The sequence below is a fragment of the Oncorhynchus clarkii genome, chromosome 25 (assembly GCF_045791955.1).
Source record: "Oncorhynchus clarkii lewisi isolate Uvic-CL-2024 chromosome 25, UVic_Ocla_1.0, whole genome shotgun sequence".
Taxonomy (NCBI): domain Eukaryota; kingdom Metazoa; phylum Chordata; class Actinopteri; order Salmoniformes; family Salmonidae; genus Oncorhynchus; species Oncorhynchus clarkii.
In genome coordinates, this window is record NC_092171.1 from 38,908,478 (window position 1) to 38,928,728 (window position 20,251).

The following is a 20,251-nucleotide window of genomic DNA, read 5'->3' on the forward strand; positions in this document are numbered from 1 at the left end:
AATTTTGCACGCCCAATTTTTCAGTTTTTGATTTGTTAAAAAAGTTTGAAATATCCAATAAATGTCGTTCCACTTCATGATTGTGTTTCACTTGTTGTTGATTCTTCACAAAAAAATACAGTTTTATATCTTTATGTTTGAAGCCTGAAATGTGGCAAAAGGTCGCAAAGTTCAAAGGGGCCGAATACTTTCGCAAGGCACTGTATATCCACAGTTAATCGAGTCCTATATCGACATAACCTGAAAGGTTATATTGGAGGAAAAAGGGGGAAGCTTACAAGCCGAAGAACACCAACCAAACCGTGAAGCACGGGGGTGGCAGCATCATATTGTGGGGGTGCTTTACTGCCGGAGGGACCAGTGCACTTCACAAAATAGATGCCATCACGAGGATGGAAAATTATGTGGATATATTGAAACAACATCTCAAGACATCAGTCAGGAAGTTAAAGCTTGGTTGCAAATGGGTCTTCCAAATTGACAATGACCCCAAGCATACTTCCAAAGTTGTGGCAAAATGGCTTAAGGACAACAAAGAAGGTATTGGAGTGGCCATCACAAAGCCCTGACCTCAATCCCATAGAAAATTTGTGGGCAGAACTGAAAAAGCGTGTGCTAGCAAGAAGGCCTACAAACCTGACTCAGTTACACCAGCGCTGTCAAGAAGATTGGGCCAAAATTCACCCAACTTATTGTGGGAAGCTTGTGGAAGTCTACCTGAAAAGTTTGACCCAAGTTAAACAATTTAAAGGCAATGCTTCCAAATACTAATTGAGTGTATATAAACTTCTGACCCACTGGGAATGTGATGAAAGAAAGAAAAGCTGAAATAAATAATTCTCTCTACTATTATTCTGACCTTTCACATTCTTAACATAAAGTGGTGATCCTTACTGACCTAAGACAGGGAATTTTTACTAGGATTAAATGTCAGGAATTGTGAAAAACTGAGTTTAAATGTACTTGGCTAAGGTTTATGTAAACTTCTGACTTCAACTGTACTAAAATAAGTGTTTCTTATTGGACAAATTCAGTTACTACCTCCCCTAATGAAGACGACCCGGGGGTCTGGACTACAGCCAGCCTAATGAAGACGACCTGGGACCTGGACTACAGCCAGCCTAATGAAGACGACCCGGGACCTGGACTACAGCCAACCTAATGAAGACGACCCGGGACCTGGACTACAGCCAGCCAGCCTAATGAAGACGACCCGGGGGTCTGGACTACAGCCAGCCAGCTTAATAATGACAACCCGGGACCTGGACTACAGGCAGCCTAATGAAGACGACCTGAGACCTGGACTACAGCCAGCCAGCCTAATGAAGACGACCCGGGACCTGGACTACAGCCAGCCTAATGAAGACGACCCGGGGGTCATGACTACAGCCAGCCTAATGAAGACGACCCGGGGGTCATGACTACAGCCAGCCTAATGAAGACGACCCGGGACCTGGACTACAGCCAGCCAGCCTAATGAAGACGACCCGGGACGTGGACTACAGCCAGCCAGCCTAATGAAGACGACCCGGGACGTGGACTACAGCCAGCCAGCCTAATTAATTATTATTCTTCAGAGTGGGTTTACAAAGCCCTGTCACATGATGATTAGCATAACGTGGATGTGTTCTATCATAACGTGGATGTGTTCTAACATAACGTGGATGTATTCTACCATAACGTGGATGTGTTCTATCATAACGTGGATGTGTTCTATCATAACGTGGATGTGTTCTATCATAACGTGGATGTGTTCTAACATAACGTGGATATGTTCTAACATAACGTGGATGTGTTCTATCATAACGTGGATGTGTTCTAACATAACGTGGATGTGTTCTATCATAACGTGGATGTGTTCTAACATAACGTGGATGTGTTCTATCATAACGTGGATGTGTTCTAACATAACGCGGATGTGTTCTAACATAACGTGGATGTGTTCTATCATAACGTGGATGTGTTCTAACATAACGTGGATGTGTTCTAACATAACGTGGATATGTTCTATCATAACGTGGATGTGTTATATCATAACGTGGATGTGTTCTATCATAATGTGGATGTGTTCTATTATACCGTGGATGTGTTCTATCATAACCTGGATGTGTTCTAACATAACCTGGATGTGTTCTAACATACAGTAACGCGGATGTGTTCTATCATAACGTGGATGTGTTCTAACATAACGTGGATGTGTTCTATCATAACGTGGATATGTTCTATCATAACGTGGATGTGTTATATCATAACGTGGATGTGTTCTATCATAATGTGGATGTGTTCTATTATACCGTGGATGTGTTCTATCATAACCTGGATGTGTTCTAACATAACCTGGATGTGTTCTAACATACAGTAACGCGGATGTGTTCTATCATAACGTGGATGTGTTCTAACATAACGTGGATGTGTTCTATCATAACATGGATGTGTTCTATCATAACGTGGATGTGTTCTATCATAACGTGGATGTGTTCTAACATAACGTGGATGTGTTCTATCATAACATGGATGTGTTCTATCATAACGTGGATGTGTTCTAACATAACGTGGATGTGTTCTATCATAACGTGGATGTGTTCTAACATACAGCAACCTGGATGTGTTCTAACATAACGTGGATGTGTTCTAACATAACGTGGATGTGTTCTATCATAACGTGGATGTGTTCTATCATAACATGGATGTGTTCTATCATAACGTGGATGTGTTCTAACATAACGTGGATGTGTTCTATCATAACATGGATGTGTTTTAACAACGTGGATGTGTTCTATCATAACGTGGATGTGTTCTATCATAACGTGGATGTGTTCTAACATAACGTGGATGTGTTCTAACATACCGTGGATGTGTTCTATCATAACGTGGATGTGTTCTAACATAACGTAGATGTGTTCTATCATAACCTGGATGTGTTCTATCATAACGTGGATGTGTTCTAACATAACGTGGATGTGTACTAACATAACGTGGATGTGTTCTATCATAACGTGGATGTGTTCTAACATAACGTGGATGTGTTCTAACATAACGTGGATGTGTTCTAACATAACGTGGATGTGTTCTAACATAACGTGGATGTGTTCTATCATAACGTGGATGTGTTATAACATAACGTGGATGTGTTCTAACATAACGTGGATGTGTTCTATCATAACGTGGATGTGTTCTAACATAACGTGGATGTGTTCTAACATAACGTGGATGTGTTCTAACATACAGTAACGCGGATGTGTTCTATCATAACATGGATGTGTTCTATCATAACGTGGATGTGTTCTAACATAACGTGGATGTGTTCTAACATAACGTGGATGTGTTCTATCATAACGTGGATGTGTTCTATCATAACGTGGATGTGTTCTAACATAACGTGGATGTGTTCTAACATACAGTAACGCGGATGTGTTCTATCATAACATGGATGTGTTCTATCATAACGTGGATGTGTTCTAACATAACGTGGATGTGTTCTATTATAACGTGGATGTGTTCTAACATAACGTGGATGTGTTCTAACATAACGTGGATGTGTTCTATCATAACGTGGATGTGTTCTTACATAACGTGGATGTGTTCTAACATAACGTGGATGTGTTCTATCATAACGTGGATGTGTTCTAACTTAACGTGGATGTGTTCTAACATAAAGTGGATGTGTTCTAACATAACGTGGATGTGTTCTAACATAACGTGGATGTGTTCTAACATAACGTGGATGTGTTCTATCATAACCTGGATGTGTTATAACATAACGTGGATGTGTTCTAACATAACGTGGATGTGTTCTATCATAACGTGGATGTGTTCTAACATAACGTGGATGTGTTCTAACATAACGTGGATGTGTTCTAACATACAGTAACGCGGATGTGTTCTATCATAACATGGATGTGTTCTATCATAACGTGGATGTGTTCTAACATAACGTGGATGTGTTCTAACATAACGTGGATGTGTTCTATCATAACGTGGATGTGTTCTATCATAACATGGATGTGTTCTAACATAACGTGGATGTGTTCTAACATACAGTTACGCGGATGTGTTCTATCATAACATGGATGTGTTCTATCATAACGTGGATGTGTTCTAACATAACGTGGGTGTGTTCTATCATAACGTGGATGTGTTCTAACATAACGTGGATGTGTTCTAACATAACGTGGATGTGTTCTAACATAACGTGGATGTGTTCTACCATAACGTGGATGTGTTCTAACATAACGTGGATGTGTTCTATCATAACATGGATGTGTTCTAACATAACGTGGATGTGTTCTATCATAACATGGATGTGTTCTAACATAACGTGGATGTGTTCTAACATAACGTGGATGTGTTCTAACATAACGTGGATGTGTTCTAACATAACGTGGATGTGTTCTAACATAACGTGGATGTGTTCTACCATAACGTGGATGTGTTCTACCATAACGTGGATGTGTTCTAACATAACGTGGATGTGTTCTAACATAACGTGGATGTGTTCTAACATAACGTGGATGTGTTCTAACTTAACGTGGATGTGTTCTACCATAACGTGGATGTGTTCTACCATAACGTGGATGTGTTCTACCAATGGTGCATAATAATAGCAATACTTTTTTTGAGAATAAAAGAAAAGTGCGCTGTTGGCAACATATGATTGGATCACCTATTTGTAACTGTTTAACTTGTGTTACGGGCATCAACATGTCATTCAAATGATGTAACTAAGTTGTGTATTATTATACATTTATTGTCATCAACTTATTACGCCCCTATTCACAAAACACCTCAGAGTGCTGATCAGGGATCAGCCCCCCTTCCTCCTTTATTCATGATGTTTTTAAAGGCAAAACTGATCCTAGATCAGAACTCGTACCGATAGACATTTTGTGAAATATGAGCCAGACCACTTCATACTTTCCATTTTGAAATGGCCTCTCATATTGCTTTTGCTATGTAATTGAACACAGTGGTGCGGGTTCAGTGGTGCGGGTTCAGTGGTGCGGGTTCAGTGGCGCTGGTTCAGTGGCGCGGGTTCAGTGGTGCGGGTTCAGTAGCGCGGGTTCAGTGGCGCTGGTTCAGTGGCGCTGGTTCAGTGGCGCTGGTTCAGTGGCGCGGGTTCAGTAGCGTGGGTTCAGTAGCGCGGGTTCAGTGGCGCTGGTTCAGTGGCGCTGGTTCAGTGGCGCTGGTTCAGTGCCGCTGGTTCAGTGGCGCTGGTTCAGTGGCGCGGGTTCAGTGGCGCTGGTTCAGTGGCGCGGGTTTAGTGGTGCGGGTTCAGTGGTGCGGGTTCAGTAGCGCGGGTTCAGTGGCGCTGGTTCAGTGGCGCGGGTTCAGTAGCGCGGGTTCAGTGGCGCGGGTTCAGTGGCACTGGTTCAGTGGCGCTGGTTCAGTGGCGCGGGTTCAGTAGCGCGGGTTCAGTGGCACTGGTTCAGTGGCGCTGGTTCAGTAGCGCGGGTTCAGTGGCACTGGTTCAGTAGCGCGGGTTCAGTAGCGCGGGTTCAGTGGCGCTGGTTCAGTGGCGCTGGTTCAGTGGCACTGGTTCAGTGGCGCTGGTTCAGTAGCGCGGGTTCAGTGGCAATGGTTCAGTGGCGCTGGTTCAGTAGCGCGGGTTCAGTGGCACTGGTTCAGTGGCGCTGGTTCAGTAGCTGTGGGAAGATGCATTTAAATAAAGGTTCAATTAAATAAATTAATCAAATGTATCCAATTTTTTTGCTCTGCCTCGCCCATACAGTATTTTCTTTTAAATGATCTTAAATTGTTATGTTTTATTTTTTCTATGAATAATAGTTTTAATTGTGATTTATCAGGGGGTGCTGCCACTCTGGACCCATAGCTATTAGGATCTGTCTGTGTGTCATTCCTCCCACTTTAGTTTACATGGTCACACCCCTCTGTTTCACTTCATATCTATGTATCTTCAGTCTATGAGGAAACACTCTCACTCTGGAGGTAGGTGCCCCAGGGCCCCACATGCCATAGTCTGGTCCTGAACAGATGGTGACGGAGAGACATGCAGTGTCAAAACCAGTGGGCTGTAGATGACAAACGGTTGTTCTCAAGCATTCAAAGAAGAGGTTCTTTTACAACTAACTATAGAAATATTTTCTCAGAGCTCACGGGGAAAGATGTATGTGTACATTTGCAATAATAATGGTTCGACAAAGTTCCCTACCTACAATTATATCAACTTATTTCAAAGGAGTATGAGGTCGCAACAAGCAGCACAGAGAAGACGCTTGCACGGAAAGCGAGCAAGGAATGAGACAGTGTGAAGTCAACGAAGGATACATAGCCTAGATACCAGCTTCTGAACGGGTTTGATACAAGCACACGTGTGGATATAACCCGGAGAGGAATCAACGGGAATTATTGATCACGGCGCCAAATGTTCCAAGCAACTTTTGAGCGTCAACATAACGGCGCATTTGGAAAGCAAATAGCACTGGTAAGACGCATCAAATTGGTTAAAAGTTCAGGTAATTTTTAGACAATGTTGGATTAAGTATCATATATATTCATTTAGGAATTATATTGATTATATTTATGGACCAAATGCGAGGGTACTGAAAACGTGTCCAGGACGCTAAGGACTTCTAAAGATCAAAGGAGAGACCGACCACCGATCTCAACATCAGCGGACTTTGTCCCAACGTGGAGAAAACATGCAGAAGATGCGCAGGCAGGTTCAGCTACTGTGTGTTGTCCTCCTGGTGACCATCCAGGTGTCAGTCAAGAGCTTCCCCACCAACAGTCAAAAAAGCGCAGTCCCCAACGGCAGGAGCACTTCGACCACGGAGGTAATAGCATGCCCACTTTATCAATAACGAGGGGGTTATGTCATTTGTTAATTTTATTAACAAAAAAACAAAACAAATCTAAACTTCATCAATTGTTTTATGATTGGGAAATGGGAAATGTGCTGAAACTTCACAGAGTAACATTTATGAATTGATGCGTAATGTCACATTCACACCTTGACTGCGTGTAACACATTGTAGTCTGAAATGACGTTATTGTTTAGGGATTGGCAGCATACATCATAGGGTAAATCTATCGGGTGAAACTCTTACTTCTGAGAGCCCAATTAGGTCAGAGACCGTGAACAACGATGGAGTCGTCCAAAGTGGCTACATTGCGCAATCACTTTGATGAAGTGAAAACTGACGGGGTCGGGCGCTGGGAAGGGCACTAGACACTAAATCATGTGAAACGTTTGTCTTCTCTTTACGTGTACATAAAATAATGTACTGCAGAATGAATGATCTCAGGCAGTTCTGGGGCTGACAGGGACAGTAGCAGAGATCGTAACTTTAGCCGATAAGGAGATTGTCCAGTGATGACGACACCCTGTGAGGGAGGAACTCATACCCCATCAGACCCCAAATACCCCCCTCAGGTCTGCCAGTGTGGTTGTCTAATGTGATCCCGGAGACCTCAGTTGGTAGAGTATGGCGCTTGCAACGTCAGGATTGTGGGCTGGATTCCCAGGAACAACCCATATGCAAATTGTATGCACAAATGACTGTAAATCGCTTTGGGTAAAGGCATCTGCTAAATGGCATATATATGATTATATTATGTTGCTGAATAGACTTGCTCCATAGACTTTCTCCGTAGACTTTCTCCAGTTTATACAGTGATGGGCTGTATTCTAATCTGTATGAAGATGAAGGAATTGCACTTCACATAGACCTGTATTTGATTATGATGGTATTACTATGCTATACAGTTATGACTCAGTTACTAGTCATCATGTGTCTTCCAGGGTTCAGGGAGCATGTCAGAAGTAAAGGGTCAGAGGTCAGAGGGTTAAGCAAGTGTAGCCTTCGGCTAGTACACTTAATGATGATTTACAGAACTGGGGAGGGGTCCTCGTACTCTCTCTCTCATTCTCTTTCTCTCTCTCTTACTCTATCAGTGGCGGTCTTTGATGTTTAAGATCTATCCGTCTGTCCGTCTGTCTGTCCTATCTATCTATCTACAGTATCTATCTATCTATCTATCTATCTATCTATCTATCTATCTATCTATCTATCTATCTATCTATCTATTCAATTTAATTCAAGGGGCTTTATTGGCATGAGAAACGTGTTAACAATGCCAAAGCAAGTGAGGTAGATAATATACAAAATATATATATACTATCTATCTATCTATCTATCTATCTATCTATCTATCTATCTATCTATCTATCTATCTATCTATCTATCTATCTATCTATCTATCTATCTATCTATCCAGAGAACATTGTTTTGAGTTTTATGTTGTTTCCTCTCCCCTCTTCTGTATGGAGCTGAGCTGAACTGCAGTGTATGTTGGTTGTTTGAAGTTAGAGATCTACCTCTTGTCTTTCTACCTCTCGATTTATGGGCTGTTTCTAGAACACAGAAACCCTATATCCTTCACTCTAGAGATCCCTCTCTCAATTCAAGGGCTCTATCTCTCCCTCTCCCGACCCGGCGTGTGTGTGTGTGGGTGGGTGGGGGGGGGTAGGAACACACTTCGCTTGGAGGTTGAAGAGTAGCACAGCGAGAGTTGAGTGATGAAAGCAACGATGTCACAGGGCATCATCTCTCCCTATCCTGATCTCTCTTTTTTTTTTCTCTCTCTCTCTCACTCCCTCTCTCTATCTTATTTTCTTTCTCCCCCTCTTTCTCTCTTTCTCCCCCTCTTTCTCTCTTTCTCCTCCCTCTCTCTCCCTCCCTCCATCTTATTCTCTTTCTCCCCCCTCTCTCTCTCTCGCTCTCCCTCCCTCTTTCTTATTATTTTTCTCCCCTCTCTCTCTCTCTCTCTCTATCTCATTCTCTTCCCCCCTCTCTTCCACCCCCTCCCTCCCTCTCTCTCCCTCTATTGCCCCCTCCCTCTCTCTCTCCGTAGAGTGCTGGGGTATGTGTTTTCATTGAAGCGAGTGGTTGGGTCACATAGGTCAGAGTGAGCCGGCGAGGCTGAACATTTGAGGGACGCCTGTTTTACACACAAACAACCACTTACTAATCCAAACTCTGAACTGGAATGTATGCAGGGATATTGGATATGACTCTTGTGTGTGTGTGATGTGTGATATGTATGTGTGTGTGTGTGATGTGTGTGTGTGTGTGATGCGTATGTGTGTGTGTGATGTGTGCGTGTGTGTGTGTGTGATGTGTGTGTGTGTGTGTGATGTGTGTGTGTGCGTGTGTGGTGTGTGTGAGTGTGTGATGTGTGTGTGATATGTGTGATGTGTGTGTGTGTGAAGACAGAGAGCAGCAGGGATGGAGTAAAGACTCTGGTAAATTGTTAAACCACATCATTCTGGAAGATCGTCCGGTCCTCCCCCCCCCCCCCCCCCCCCCCCCTCAGAGCGAAGCTAAAGCCGATGCCGCCACTTCACGGAGGGTGATAAATTCTTTGCCACGTTCAGAAGTTCATGTTGCTCTTCTATATGGTAGCGGGAGATGACTGTGTGGTCTGGAAATCTCTCAAATGTCCGGCGCCCTAATTGAGGTTCATCTGAAACTGTATACCATCATGTAGGTATGAAAGTATAGCCTTCTGGGGACACACACTGCGAGCTCAGCTCAAAGTTTTAATGAGGAAGAAACATAAGCTAATGTTTCAGTGTAACATTAGCACGCACACAATGACACACACACACAGACACGCACGTGGACTCACACAGTGCATACACACACAGAGAGATCTGAAAGAATTCATTGGAAGCATAACACTGAACAAAAATATAAATGCAACATGTAAAGTGTTGGTCCCATGTTTCATGAGCTGAAATGAAAGATCACTGTATGTTCCATATGCACAAAAAAGCTTATTTCTCTCAACACTTGGTGCACAAATTTGTTTACATCCCTGTTAGTGAGCATTTCTCCTTTGCCAAGATAATCCATCCATTTGACAGGCGTGGCATATCTAGAAGCTGATAAAACAGCATGATCGTTACACAGGTGCACCTTGTGCTGGGAACCATAAATGACTCTAAAAAGTGAAGTTTTGTCACACGACACAATGCCACAGATGTCTCAAGTTTTGAGGGATCGTGCAGTTGGCATGCTGACTGCATGAATGTCCACCAGAGCTGTTGCCAGAGAATGTAATGTTCATTTCTCTACCATAAACTGCCTCCCATGTCATTTTAGAGAATTTGACAGTTCGTCCAGCCGGCCTCACAACCGCAGATCACGTGTATGGTGTATGGCGTTCCTGACGTCAGGGAACCGCTCACGCTTTGGGCGGTGTGGTTATGAAATGGGCAGGCATAAGCTACGGACAATTAACACATTTGTATTTTATCGAAGGCAATTTGAATACACAGAGATACCGTGACTTGATCCTGAGGCCCGTTGTTGTGCCTTTCATCCACCGCCATCACCTCATGTTTCAGCATGATAATGCATTCCCCCATGTCGCAAGGATCTGTACACAATTCCTGGAAGCTGGAAATGTCCCAGTTCTCCCATGGCCTACATACCCACCAGACATGTCACCCATTGAGCATGTTTGGGATGCTCTGGATTGACATGTACAACAGCGTGTTCCAGTTCCCATCAATTTCCAGCAACTTCACACAGCCATTAAATAGGAGTGGAACTATATTCCACAGGCTACAATTAACAGTCGGCTCAACTCTATGCGAAGGAGATGTGTTGTGTTGCATGAGGCAAATGGTGGTCACACCAGATACTGACTGGTTTTCTGATCCACATCCCTACCTTTTTTTAAGGTATATTTGACCAACAGATGCAGATCTGTATCCCCAGTCATGTGAAAACCATAAATTAGGGCCTAATGAATTTATTTCAAATTACTGATTTCCTTGAACTATAACTCAGTAAAATCTTTGAAATTGTTGCATGTTGCGTTTAAATCAAATTTATTTATATAGCCCTTCGTACATCAGCTGATATCTCAAAGTGCTGTACAGAAAACCAGCCTAAAACCACAAACAGAAAGCAATGCAAGTGTAGAAGCACGGTGGCTAGGAAAATCTCCCTAGAAAGGCCAACCCAGACAGGAAGATCACTGACCCACTGAAGAGCCACTGAAGAGATGAGTCTTCAGTAAAGACTTAAAGGTTGCGTCTCTCACATGGGTAGGCCGACCATTCCATAAAAATGGAGCTCTATAGGAGAAAGCCCTGCCTCCAGCTGTTTGCTTAGAAATTCTAGGGACAATTAGGAGGCCTGCGTCTTGTGACGTGTACGTGTACGTGTAGGTATGTACGGCAGGACCAAATCAGAGAGATTGTTAGGAGCAAGCCCATGTAATGCTTTGTAGGTTAGCAGTAAAACCTTGAAATCAGCCCTTGCCTTCACAGGAAGCCAGTGTAGGGAGGCTATCACTGGAGTACTATGATCAAATGTTTTGGTTCTAGTCAGGATTCTAGCAGACGTATTTAGCACTAACTGGAGTTTATTTAGTGCTACTTTGAAGAATCTCATCTAAAATATATTTTGATTTTTTTTTTTACACTTTTTTGGTTACTACATGATTCCATATGTGTTATTTCATAGTTTTGATGTCTTCACTATTAAGCTACAATTATAGAAAATAGTTTTTTTTTTTAATTAGAAAAACCCTTGAATGAGGAGGTGTATCCAAACTTTTGACTGGTACTGTATTTATTTTTTATTAGTCATTCATACATTATGGAGCTGAACCAGTTTCTACGTGACCTGTCATTATGGTCACCAGAGAAAGAGTAAAGAGGCTAGAGGGCGTAAGTCATTTTAGACTATAGTAATGAACAGTAATGTAGTGCTAATCAAGGGTTATGGAAGGAGCATCTCTGCACTTCTCTCCTCTCCTCTCCTCACCTCTCCCTTTCTCTTCTCTTTTTTGGTCTTGTCTTCTCCAGCCCTTTACCCCTCTACCTCCATCCTCTCTGTGTGTCCTACTGTACCTGGATGGAAGTTGTTAAAGGTCCAATATAGCCAAGTTTTTTTCTCTCTCATTCCTGGGTAACAATTAAGTACCTTAATTTTGATTGTTTTAAATTAAAATGGTCAGAAAGAAACAAAAATAGCTTCTTAATTAAGCAAAGAGCAATTTCTCAAGCAAGGATTTTGCTAGGGCTGTCTGGGAGTGGTCTGAGTGGGGAGGGGACAACTGAGAACTAGCTGTTATTGGAAGATAGATTTGGAACTCTCGTTTATAGTGATGTCACCAGGCAGGCCAAAACTCCATCCCACCAAAACAGGCTGACATTTTCAGGAGTTCTTTTCAAACAGCTCTTACCCTAAAAGGTCATTATCATCATTTTCACAATTTCACCGTATTATTCAAACTTCATATTGTGGAAATATACAGTATATAAAATACAGGAAATCCTGTTTTTGACTGCACTGGGCCTTTAAGACTAGAATAACTTTGCTTTTATTATACGGTGTGCCTGGTGAATCCAGACTTACTCATGAATAGTTATTCTTCCTGGCACAGAACCTTTAGTTCTTGGTCTCCAACTCTGTCTTTGACTCATTCAAAGGCAGGCTCATCTGTTATGAGTACTGGGATAGTTGTGCTTTAACACCCAGCCTCTGCTCAAGTAAAGCCCCAACCTAATCCTTCTCTGCTGCAGACCTCTGGTTTTAGGTCATGTTGAAATCTATCTGAGGGCTGTAGGCTGGAGATGGAATGTACAGTATGTATGAGTGGTATGGGTCGGATTGGGGAGAGGACATCTGTTTTGCGTGTGTTGGAGACACAGCCAGAGACGTGAGTCAAGACAGGATACACATGATCACATGATCAGGGGAGAGAAGGCTTTGATCAGAGGCAGAGCAGCCCCCCCCCATTACCTCCTCCCTCCTTATGACCCACTCCTTCTACCCTCCTCCTCCTCTCCCTGTCCCCCTCCCCAACTCTACCATCTTCTTTCTCCAATCTCCCCTCCTTCTCCTCTTCCTCCCCTCCCTTAACCCCCTGTCTCCCTCCCCAACTCTACCATCTTCTTTCTCCCATCTCCCCTCCTTCTCCTCTTCGTCCTCCTCCTCTTCCTTTACCCCCTGTCCCCCTCCCCAACTCTACCATCTTCTTTCTCCAATAACTCTTAACCTCCACTCACATTCTCTCCCCCCTCCCAGAACCTCTCAACTCTTGCCCCACCTGGCCCTACCTGTCTTCCGGTATTTCTCTCACTGCGAACCCAGCAGCATTGACAATGTAATATATATCCATTGGAACAGTACAATGTGATGTCTCACGATACAGACAGACAGTGATGGGTTAAACAGACAGACTCTACTAAAGTGAACCAGATGATGGAGATCCGTGTGTCTGTTTGATTCTCTACCTGCTTGTATCACCCGAGCCTCCCTTCAGGTCTAAACAGACCTCCTCCATCCCTACAGATGGTATTACTACTAACGCCAACCAGATGTGATGTAGACTGACTGACATTAGGATAGACGGACTGATAGACTTACTGACTGACTGACAGAAGGATAGATGGACTAACTGAATAACTGACTGACAGAAGGATAGATGGACTGACTGACTGACTGATGGAGAGACTGACTGACTGACTGATGGAGAGACTGACTGACTGACTGATGGAGAGACAGAATGACTGAATGACTAACGGACGGGACTGAATGACTGACTGACAGAAGGACAGACGGACTGACTGACGGACTGACTGACTGACTGATGGAGAGTGACTGACTGACTGACAGAAGGACAGACTGACTGACTGACTGACTGACTGGAGAGACGGACTGAATGACTGACTGACTGACTGAATGACTGACTGGAGAGACGGACTGAATGACTGACTGACTAACTGCCTGACTGACTGAATGACTGACTAATGGACTGACTGACTGACTGACTGACTGACTAACGGACTGACTGACTGACTGACTGATGGAGAGACAGACTGACTGACTGACTAACGGACTGACTGACTGACTGACTAACGGACTGACTGACTGACTGATGGAGAGACAGACTGACTGACTGACTAACGGACTGACTGACTGACTGACAGACTGACTGACTGATGGAGAGACAGACTGACTGACTGACTAACAGACTGACTGACTGACTGACAGACTGACTAACGGACTGACTGACTGACTGATGGAGAGACAGACTGACTGACTGACTAACGGACTGACTGACTGACTGATGGAGAGACAGACTGACTCACTGACTAACGGACTGACTGACTGACTGACTGACTGATGGAGAGACAGACGGACTGACTGACGGACTGACTGACTGACTGATGGAGAGTGACTGACTGACTGACTGACTAACTGCCTGACTGACTGAATGACTGACTGGAGAGACGGACTGAATGACTGACTGACTAACTGCCTGACTGACTGAATGACTGACTAATGGACTGACTGACTGACTGACTGACTGACTGACTAACGGACTGACTGACTGACTGACTGATGGAGAGACAGACTGACTGACTGACTAACGGACTGACTGACTGACTGACTAACGGACTGACTGACTGACTGATGGAGAGACAGACTGACTGACTGACTAACGGACTGACGGACGGACGGACTGACTGACTGATGGAGAGACAGACTGACTGACTGACTAACGGACTGACTGACTGACTGACAGACTGACTGACTGATGGAGAGACAGACTGACTGACTGACTAACAGACTGACTGACTGACTGACAGACTGACTAACGGACTGACTGACTGACTGATGGAGAGACAGACTGACTGACTGACTAACGGACTGACTGACTGACTGATGGAGAGACAGACTGACTCACTGACTAACGGACTGACTGACTGACTGACTGACTGATGGAGAGACAGACTGACTGACTGACTAACGGACTGACTGACTGACTGACTGACTGACTGACAGACTGACTGACTGACTGACAGACTGACTAATGGACTGAATGACTGACTGACTGACTGATGGAGAGACAGATTGACTGACTGACTAACGGACTGACTGACTGACTGACTGACTGACTAACGGACTGACTGACTGAATGAATGACTGACTGACAGAAGGACAGACTCTTCTCTGTAAAGAGCAAACCTAGACTTGTGTTGTATGTATTTCATTCTGTTAAGTGTTGTGTTTTGCTTCATTGTCCTCATTTGTCTCAGATCAGAGAGAGAGGGTGGGAGGGAGGGAGAGAGAGAGAGAGAGAGAGGGTGGGTGGGAGGGAGAGAGAGGGAGGGAGGGTGGGAGGGAGGGAGGGAGAGACAGAGGGGGGTTGTTCAGACTGTTTTAATAGTTGCTTTGACCTCCAGATGACAAAGAAAGAAAACAGTTATGAGCTGAACATAACAGTATGTCAGTGGAAGAGAGGACAGTAGCAGAAGACACTATGAGCTGAACATAACAGTATGTCAGTGGAAGAGAGGACAGTAGCAGGAGACACTATGAGTTGACCATAACAGTATGTCAGTGGAAGGGAGGACAGTAGCAGGAGACACTATGAACTGAACATAACAGTATGTCAGTGGAAGAGAGGACAGTAGCAGAAGACACTATGAGCTGAACATAACAGTCGGTGGAAGGGAGGACAGTAGCAGGAGACACTATGAGCTGGACATAACAGTATGTCAGTGGAAGGGAGGACAGTAGCAGAAGACACTATGAGCTGAACATAACAGTATGTCAGTGGAAGAGAGGACAGTAGCAGGAGACACTATGAACTGAACATACAGTGGGGAGAACAAGTATTGATACACTGCCGATTTTGCAGGTTTTCCTACTTACAAAGCATGACCAAAGAGGTCTGTCATTTTTTTATCATAGGTACACTTCAACTGTTAGAGACGGAATCTAAAACAAAAATCCAGAAAATCACATTGTATGATTTTTAAGTAATTAATTTGCATTTTATTGCATGACATAAGTATTCGATACATCAGAAAAGCAGAACTTAATATTTGGTACAGAAACCTTTGTTTGCAATTACAGAGATCATACATTTCCTGTAGTTCTTGACCAGGTTTGCACACACTGCAGCGGGGATTTTGGCCCACTCCTCCATACAGACCTTCTCCAGATCCTTCAGGTTTCGGGGCTGTCGCTGGGCAATAAGGACTTTCAGCTCCCTCCAAAGATGTTCTATTGGGTTCAGGTCTGGAGACTGGCTAGGCCACTCCAGGACCTTGAGATGCTTCTTACGGAGCCACTCCTTAGTTGCCCTGGCTGTGTGTTTCGGGACGTTGACATGCTGGAAGACCCAGCCACGACCCATCTTCAATGCTCTTACTGAGGGAAGGAGGTTGTTGGCCAAGATATCGCGATACATGGCCCCATCCATCCTCCCCTCAATACGCTGCAGTCGTCCTGTCCCCTTTGCAGAAAAGCATCCCCAAATAATGATGTTTCCACCGCCATGCTTCACGATTGGGATGGTGTTCTTGGGGTTGTACTCATCCTTCTTCTTCCTCCAAAACACGGCGAGTGGAGTTTAGACCAAAAAGCTCTATTTTTGTCTCATCAGACCACATGACCTTCTCCCATTCCTCCTCTGGCTCATTCAGATGGTCATTGGCAAACTTCAGACGGGCCTGGACATGCGCTGGCTTGAGCAGGGGGACCTTGCGTGCGCGGCAGGATTTTAATCCATGACGGCGTAGTGTGTTACAAATGGTTTTCTTTGTGACTGTGGTCCCAGCTCTCTTCAGGTCATTGACGAGGTCCTGCCGTGTAGTTCTGGGCTGATCCCTCACCTTCCTCATGATCATTGATGCCCTACGAGGTGAGATCTTGCATGGAGCCCCAGACCGAGGGTGATTGACCGTCATCTTGAACTTCTTCCATTTTCTAATAATTGCACTTGTTTTAGATTCCGTCTCTCACAGTTGAAGTGTACCTATGATAAAAAAATTACAGACCTCTATATGCTTTGTAAGTAGGAGAACCTGCAAAATCGGCAGTGTATCAAATACTGGTTCTCCCCACTGTAACAGTAGGCCAGTGGAAGAGAGGACAGCAGCAGATGACCCAACTGTGGTTTGTGACTACTACGATTTTCCATTATAGCCAATTCAATTGCAGTAATTCCGTTACTTATTTTTCGGAAATGATTTTTACCAATCCGTTACCAATGAATCCTTGAATTATTCATGAACAGAATAGATTTCAGTAGAAACACTATAACTCATTAGTAGGTTTACCTTTACCGGTTTCTTCTGTGAACGTTCATTATCCTCTCTCATCACGAGGGAGAGAAATTAGAAAATATCTTTACATTTTAAACATCTTTAAAATATGTGGGTTTTTGGTAACGTACAGGGTTATTCTCTCTGAACATTTCACAACATTTTGTGAAAAGAAAAATACTTTTTTTTGTGGCCAATTATTATTTAAAAAAAATATTTTTGGGGGAGGGGGGGGTGTTCGTTGAGGTGGGTTACAGCCAGGTACAATATGTTAATTGATATAATTTCATATTCTATATATTTTCAATTAATTATTCCTACATTGTCCCTGTGGGCTGCCACTTTTAAAGAAGAAAATAAGAAGAGATTGTAAAATAAAACATTACAAAAGTATTGATAATTTTGATCAGATTTTTTAAAAGTTTAAGTAATAATAAATTCAGTATAAACAGGAAAAAGTGTTACTTTCGCTGAAAGATGGATTAGACCAAGGTGCAGCGTGGTAGGCGTACATCATACATTTATTAAATGAACACCAAAAAAACAAGAAAGATAAACAACACGTAATGTTTTGTATCGCCAACACAGCAACTGTACAAAAACAAGATCCCACAACCTAAGGTGGGAAAAAGGGCTGCCTAAGTATGATCCCCAATCAGAGACAACGATAAACAGCTGCCTCTGATTGGGAACCATACTAGGCCAACAAAGAAATTGAACCATAGACATGCCCAACCAAGTCACACCCTGACCTAACCAAATAAACAAGGCTCTCTGAGGTCAGGGGGTGACGAAAAGGAATGGGCCTCTACCTCCAACCTCCCATCCCATTCCTCCAACCCTGCCCAGCCAACAAAAGAGATACCTACTCTCAATGGATCAAGTCAATAAATCAATGTGAATGATGTCAGAGATCATGTCAATGGATCAAGTCAATAAATCAATGTGAATGATGTCAGAGATCATGTCAATGGATCAAGTCAATAAATCAATGTGAATGATGTCAGAGATCATGTCAATGGATGCTGGATTCTACTGTCAACCTGTATGAGGTGATGCATGAAAAAAGGTCTCTCTCTTTTTTTTCCCCTACAGGCAATATCTCAGGCCAGCCCGGGTGGCGATGTGGGTGAGACGCTGGAGGACCTCCAGCAGCAGAACCAGCTGCAAAACCTGGCATCCTCCACCCAGCCCTCCCAGAGACCCCGATGCCAGAGCTGGTCCCACGTGGTTCTGCCCAAACCAGAACCAGAGGAGGAACCAGAACCGTTCATCCTGGACCTCAGGAACTTCCCTGAGTTGGCCAACGCAGACCTGGGATCTCACAGCCCTAATATACAGGTAGAACCCTAACCCACACACCCTAATATAATAACCACAACATACTGTACAGGTGGGACTCTGTAGTACCATTTCATTCTGGCAGAAAGGGAAGGTTGACTGAAAGCATAGAGTTTTCACATCAAAGATCTCAGGGTGTTTTTAATGGCAGCTCAGCATTACCGTAAGCCTTACACACACACACACACACACACACACACACACACACACACACACCCCTGCATTAAAACTAAGGGTGGCAGGTAGCCTAGCGGTTGGGAGCGTTGGACCAATAACTGAAAGGTCACTGGTTTGAATCCCTGAGCCGAAAAACAGACAAATCTAAGGGGTGAAAGGTCAGCGTATTAACGTGCTCTCCAAGAGGAGCACCTCTCAATTATCTACCAGGATGTTTTTTTTACACAGAGGTTTTATTTAATATTTTGGGATATTGCAGAGATGGTTTATATGTACAGGTGGATTAGAAAATAAATCAAGTTAGACTTTGGGGTAAAACCGACACAAGAGAAGCCCAGGTATCCAGAAATTGAGCCTCGTTTTTGTTTTAATAACAAGGAACATGTGTTCTTCATCCAAGTGGGATTGGGCCATCCTCTTCTAGTTTATAGGAACCAGACAAAGATATTTGGTTTTATCATTCTTTCTTTGGGAGCCAGCGGCTAATACCCTCGACTGCTTTCATGGGCTTTTCACCTTGTTATCACGTCGGCTGGAATTCATTGCTTTTGACTGTTCGACTGTGGAGGGTCATAGCTTGACGAGCTGAGTGAACCATACCAGACTGTACTGGTGCACTATGGGGAATAGAATACAACAGTAGAGTAGAATAGAATAGAACGCAGTAGATCCATGATATAAATGAGGGTGTTCAAATATCTCTGTCTTGCACACAAACATTGGCCTGATCTCTTCACCGTTATTAATAAATGACTAACATTCTGTACATTATAATCTCCTGATTGACAATATCCAGTAAATATTTGACTGGAGTAGCTTGGTTCATGTATGGTTTATCTGGGGCATTAAGGGTGGAAGTGGCTATCCTTCAGATCTACAGCTATGTACGAGTCACAGCCTCTAATGGGTCGTAGTGAGTCCTAATACACTCTTATAATTACCGCTCAGACACGAGGGAGAAAACAGAGCACAGCTTCAATATGCAGAGGTCCTATACAGTACAGTACAGTACAGCTTCAATATACAGAGGTCCTATACAGTACAGTACAGTACAGCTTCAATATGCAGAGGTCCTATACAGTACAGTACAGTACAGCTTCAATATGCAGAGGTCCTATACAGTACAGTACAGCTTCAATATGCAGAGGTCCTATACAGTACAGTACAGTACAGCTTCAATATGCAGAGGTCCTATACAGTACAGTACAGCTTCAATATACAGAGGTCCTATACAGTACAGTACAGCTTCAATATACAGAGGTCCTATACAGTATAGTACAGCTTCAATATGCAGAGGTCCTATACAGTACAGTACAGCTTTAATATACAGAGGTCCTATACAGTACAGTACAGCTTCAATATGCAGAGGTCCTATACAGTACAGTACAGTACAGCTTCAATATACAGAGGTCCTATACAGTACAGTACAGCTTCAATATACAGAGGTCCTATACAGTACAGTACATTACAGCTTCAATATACAGAGGTCCTATACAGTACAGTACAGCTTCAATATACAGAGGTCCTATACAGTACAGTACAGTACAGCTTCAATATACAGAGGTCCTATACAGTACAGTACAGCTTCAACATGCAGAGGTCCTATACAGTACAGTACAGCTTCAATAT

At 43.5% G+C, this 20,251-nt stretch overlaps 1 protein-coding gene across 1 annotated transcript in view; it reads left to right on the forward strand.

Moving 5' to 3' along the window:
• Positions 1–6,659: 6,659 nt before the first annotated feature.
• LOC139384153 (isthmin-2-like) overlaps positions 6,660–20,251 on the forward strand; it is a 33,050-nt gene continuing 19,458 nt past the window's right edge. The window contains exons 1-2 of the mRNA XM_071128849.1: positions 6,660–6,794; positions 18,200–18,445. Coding sequence (XP_070984950.1) covers positions 6,660–6,794; positions 18,200–18,445 — 381 coding nt within the window. The remainder of the gene's footprint in view (positions 6,795–18,199; positions 18,446–20,251) is intronic.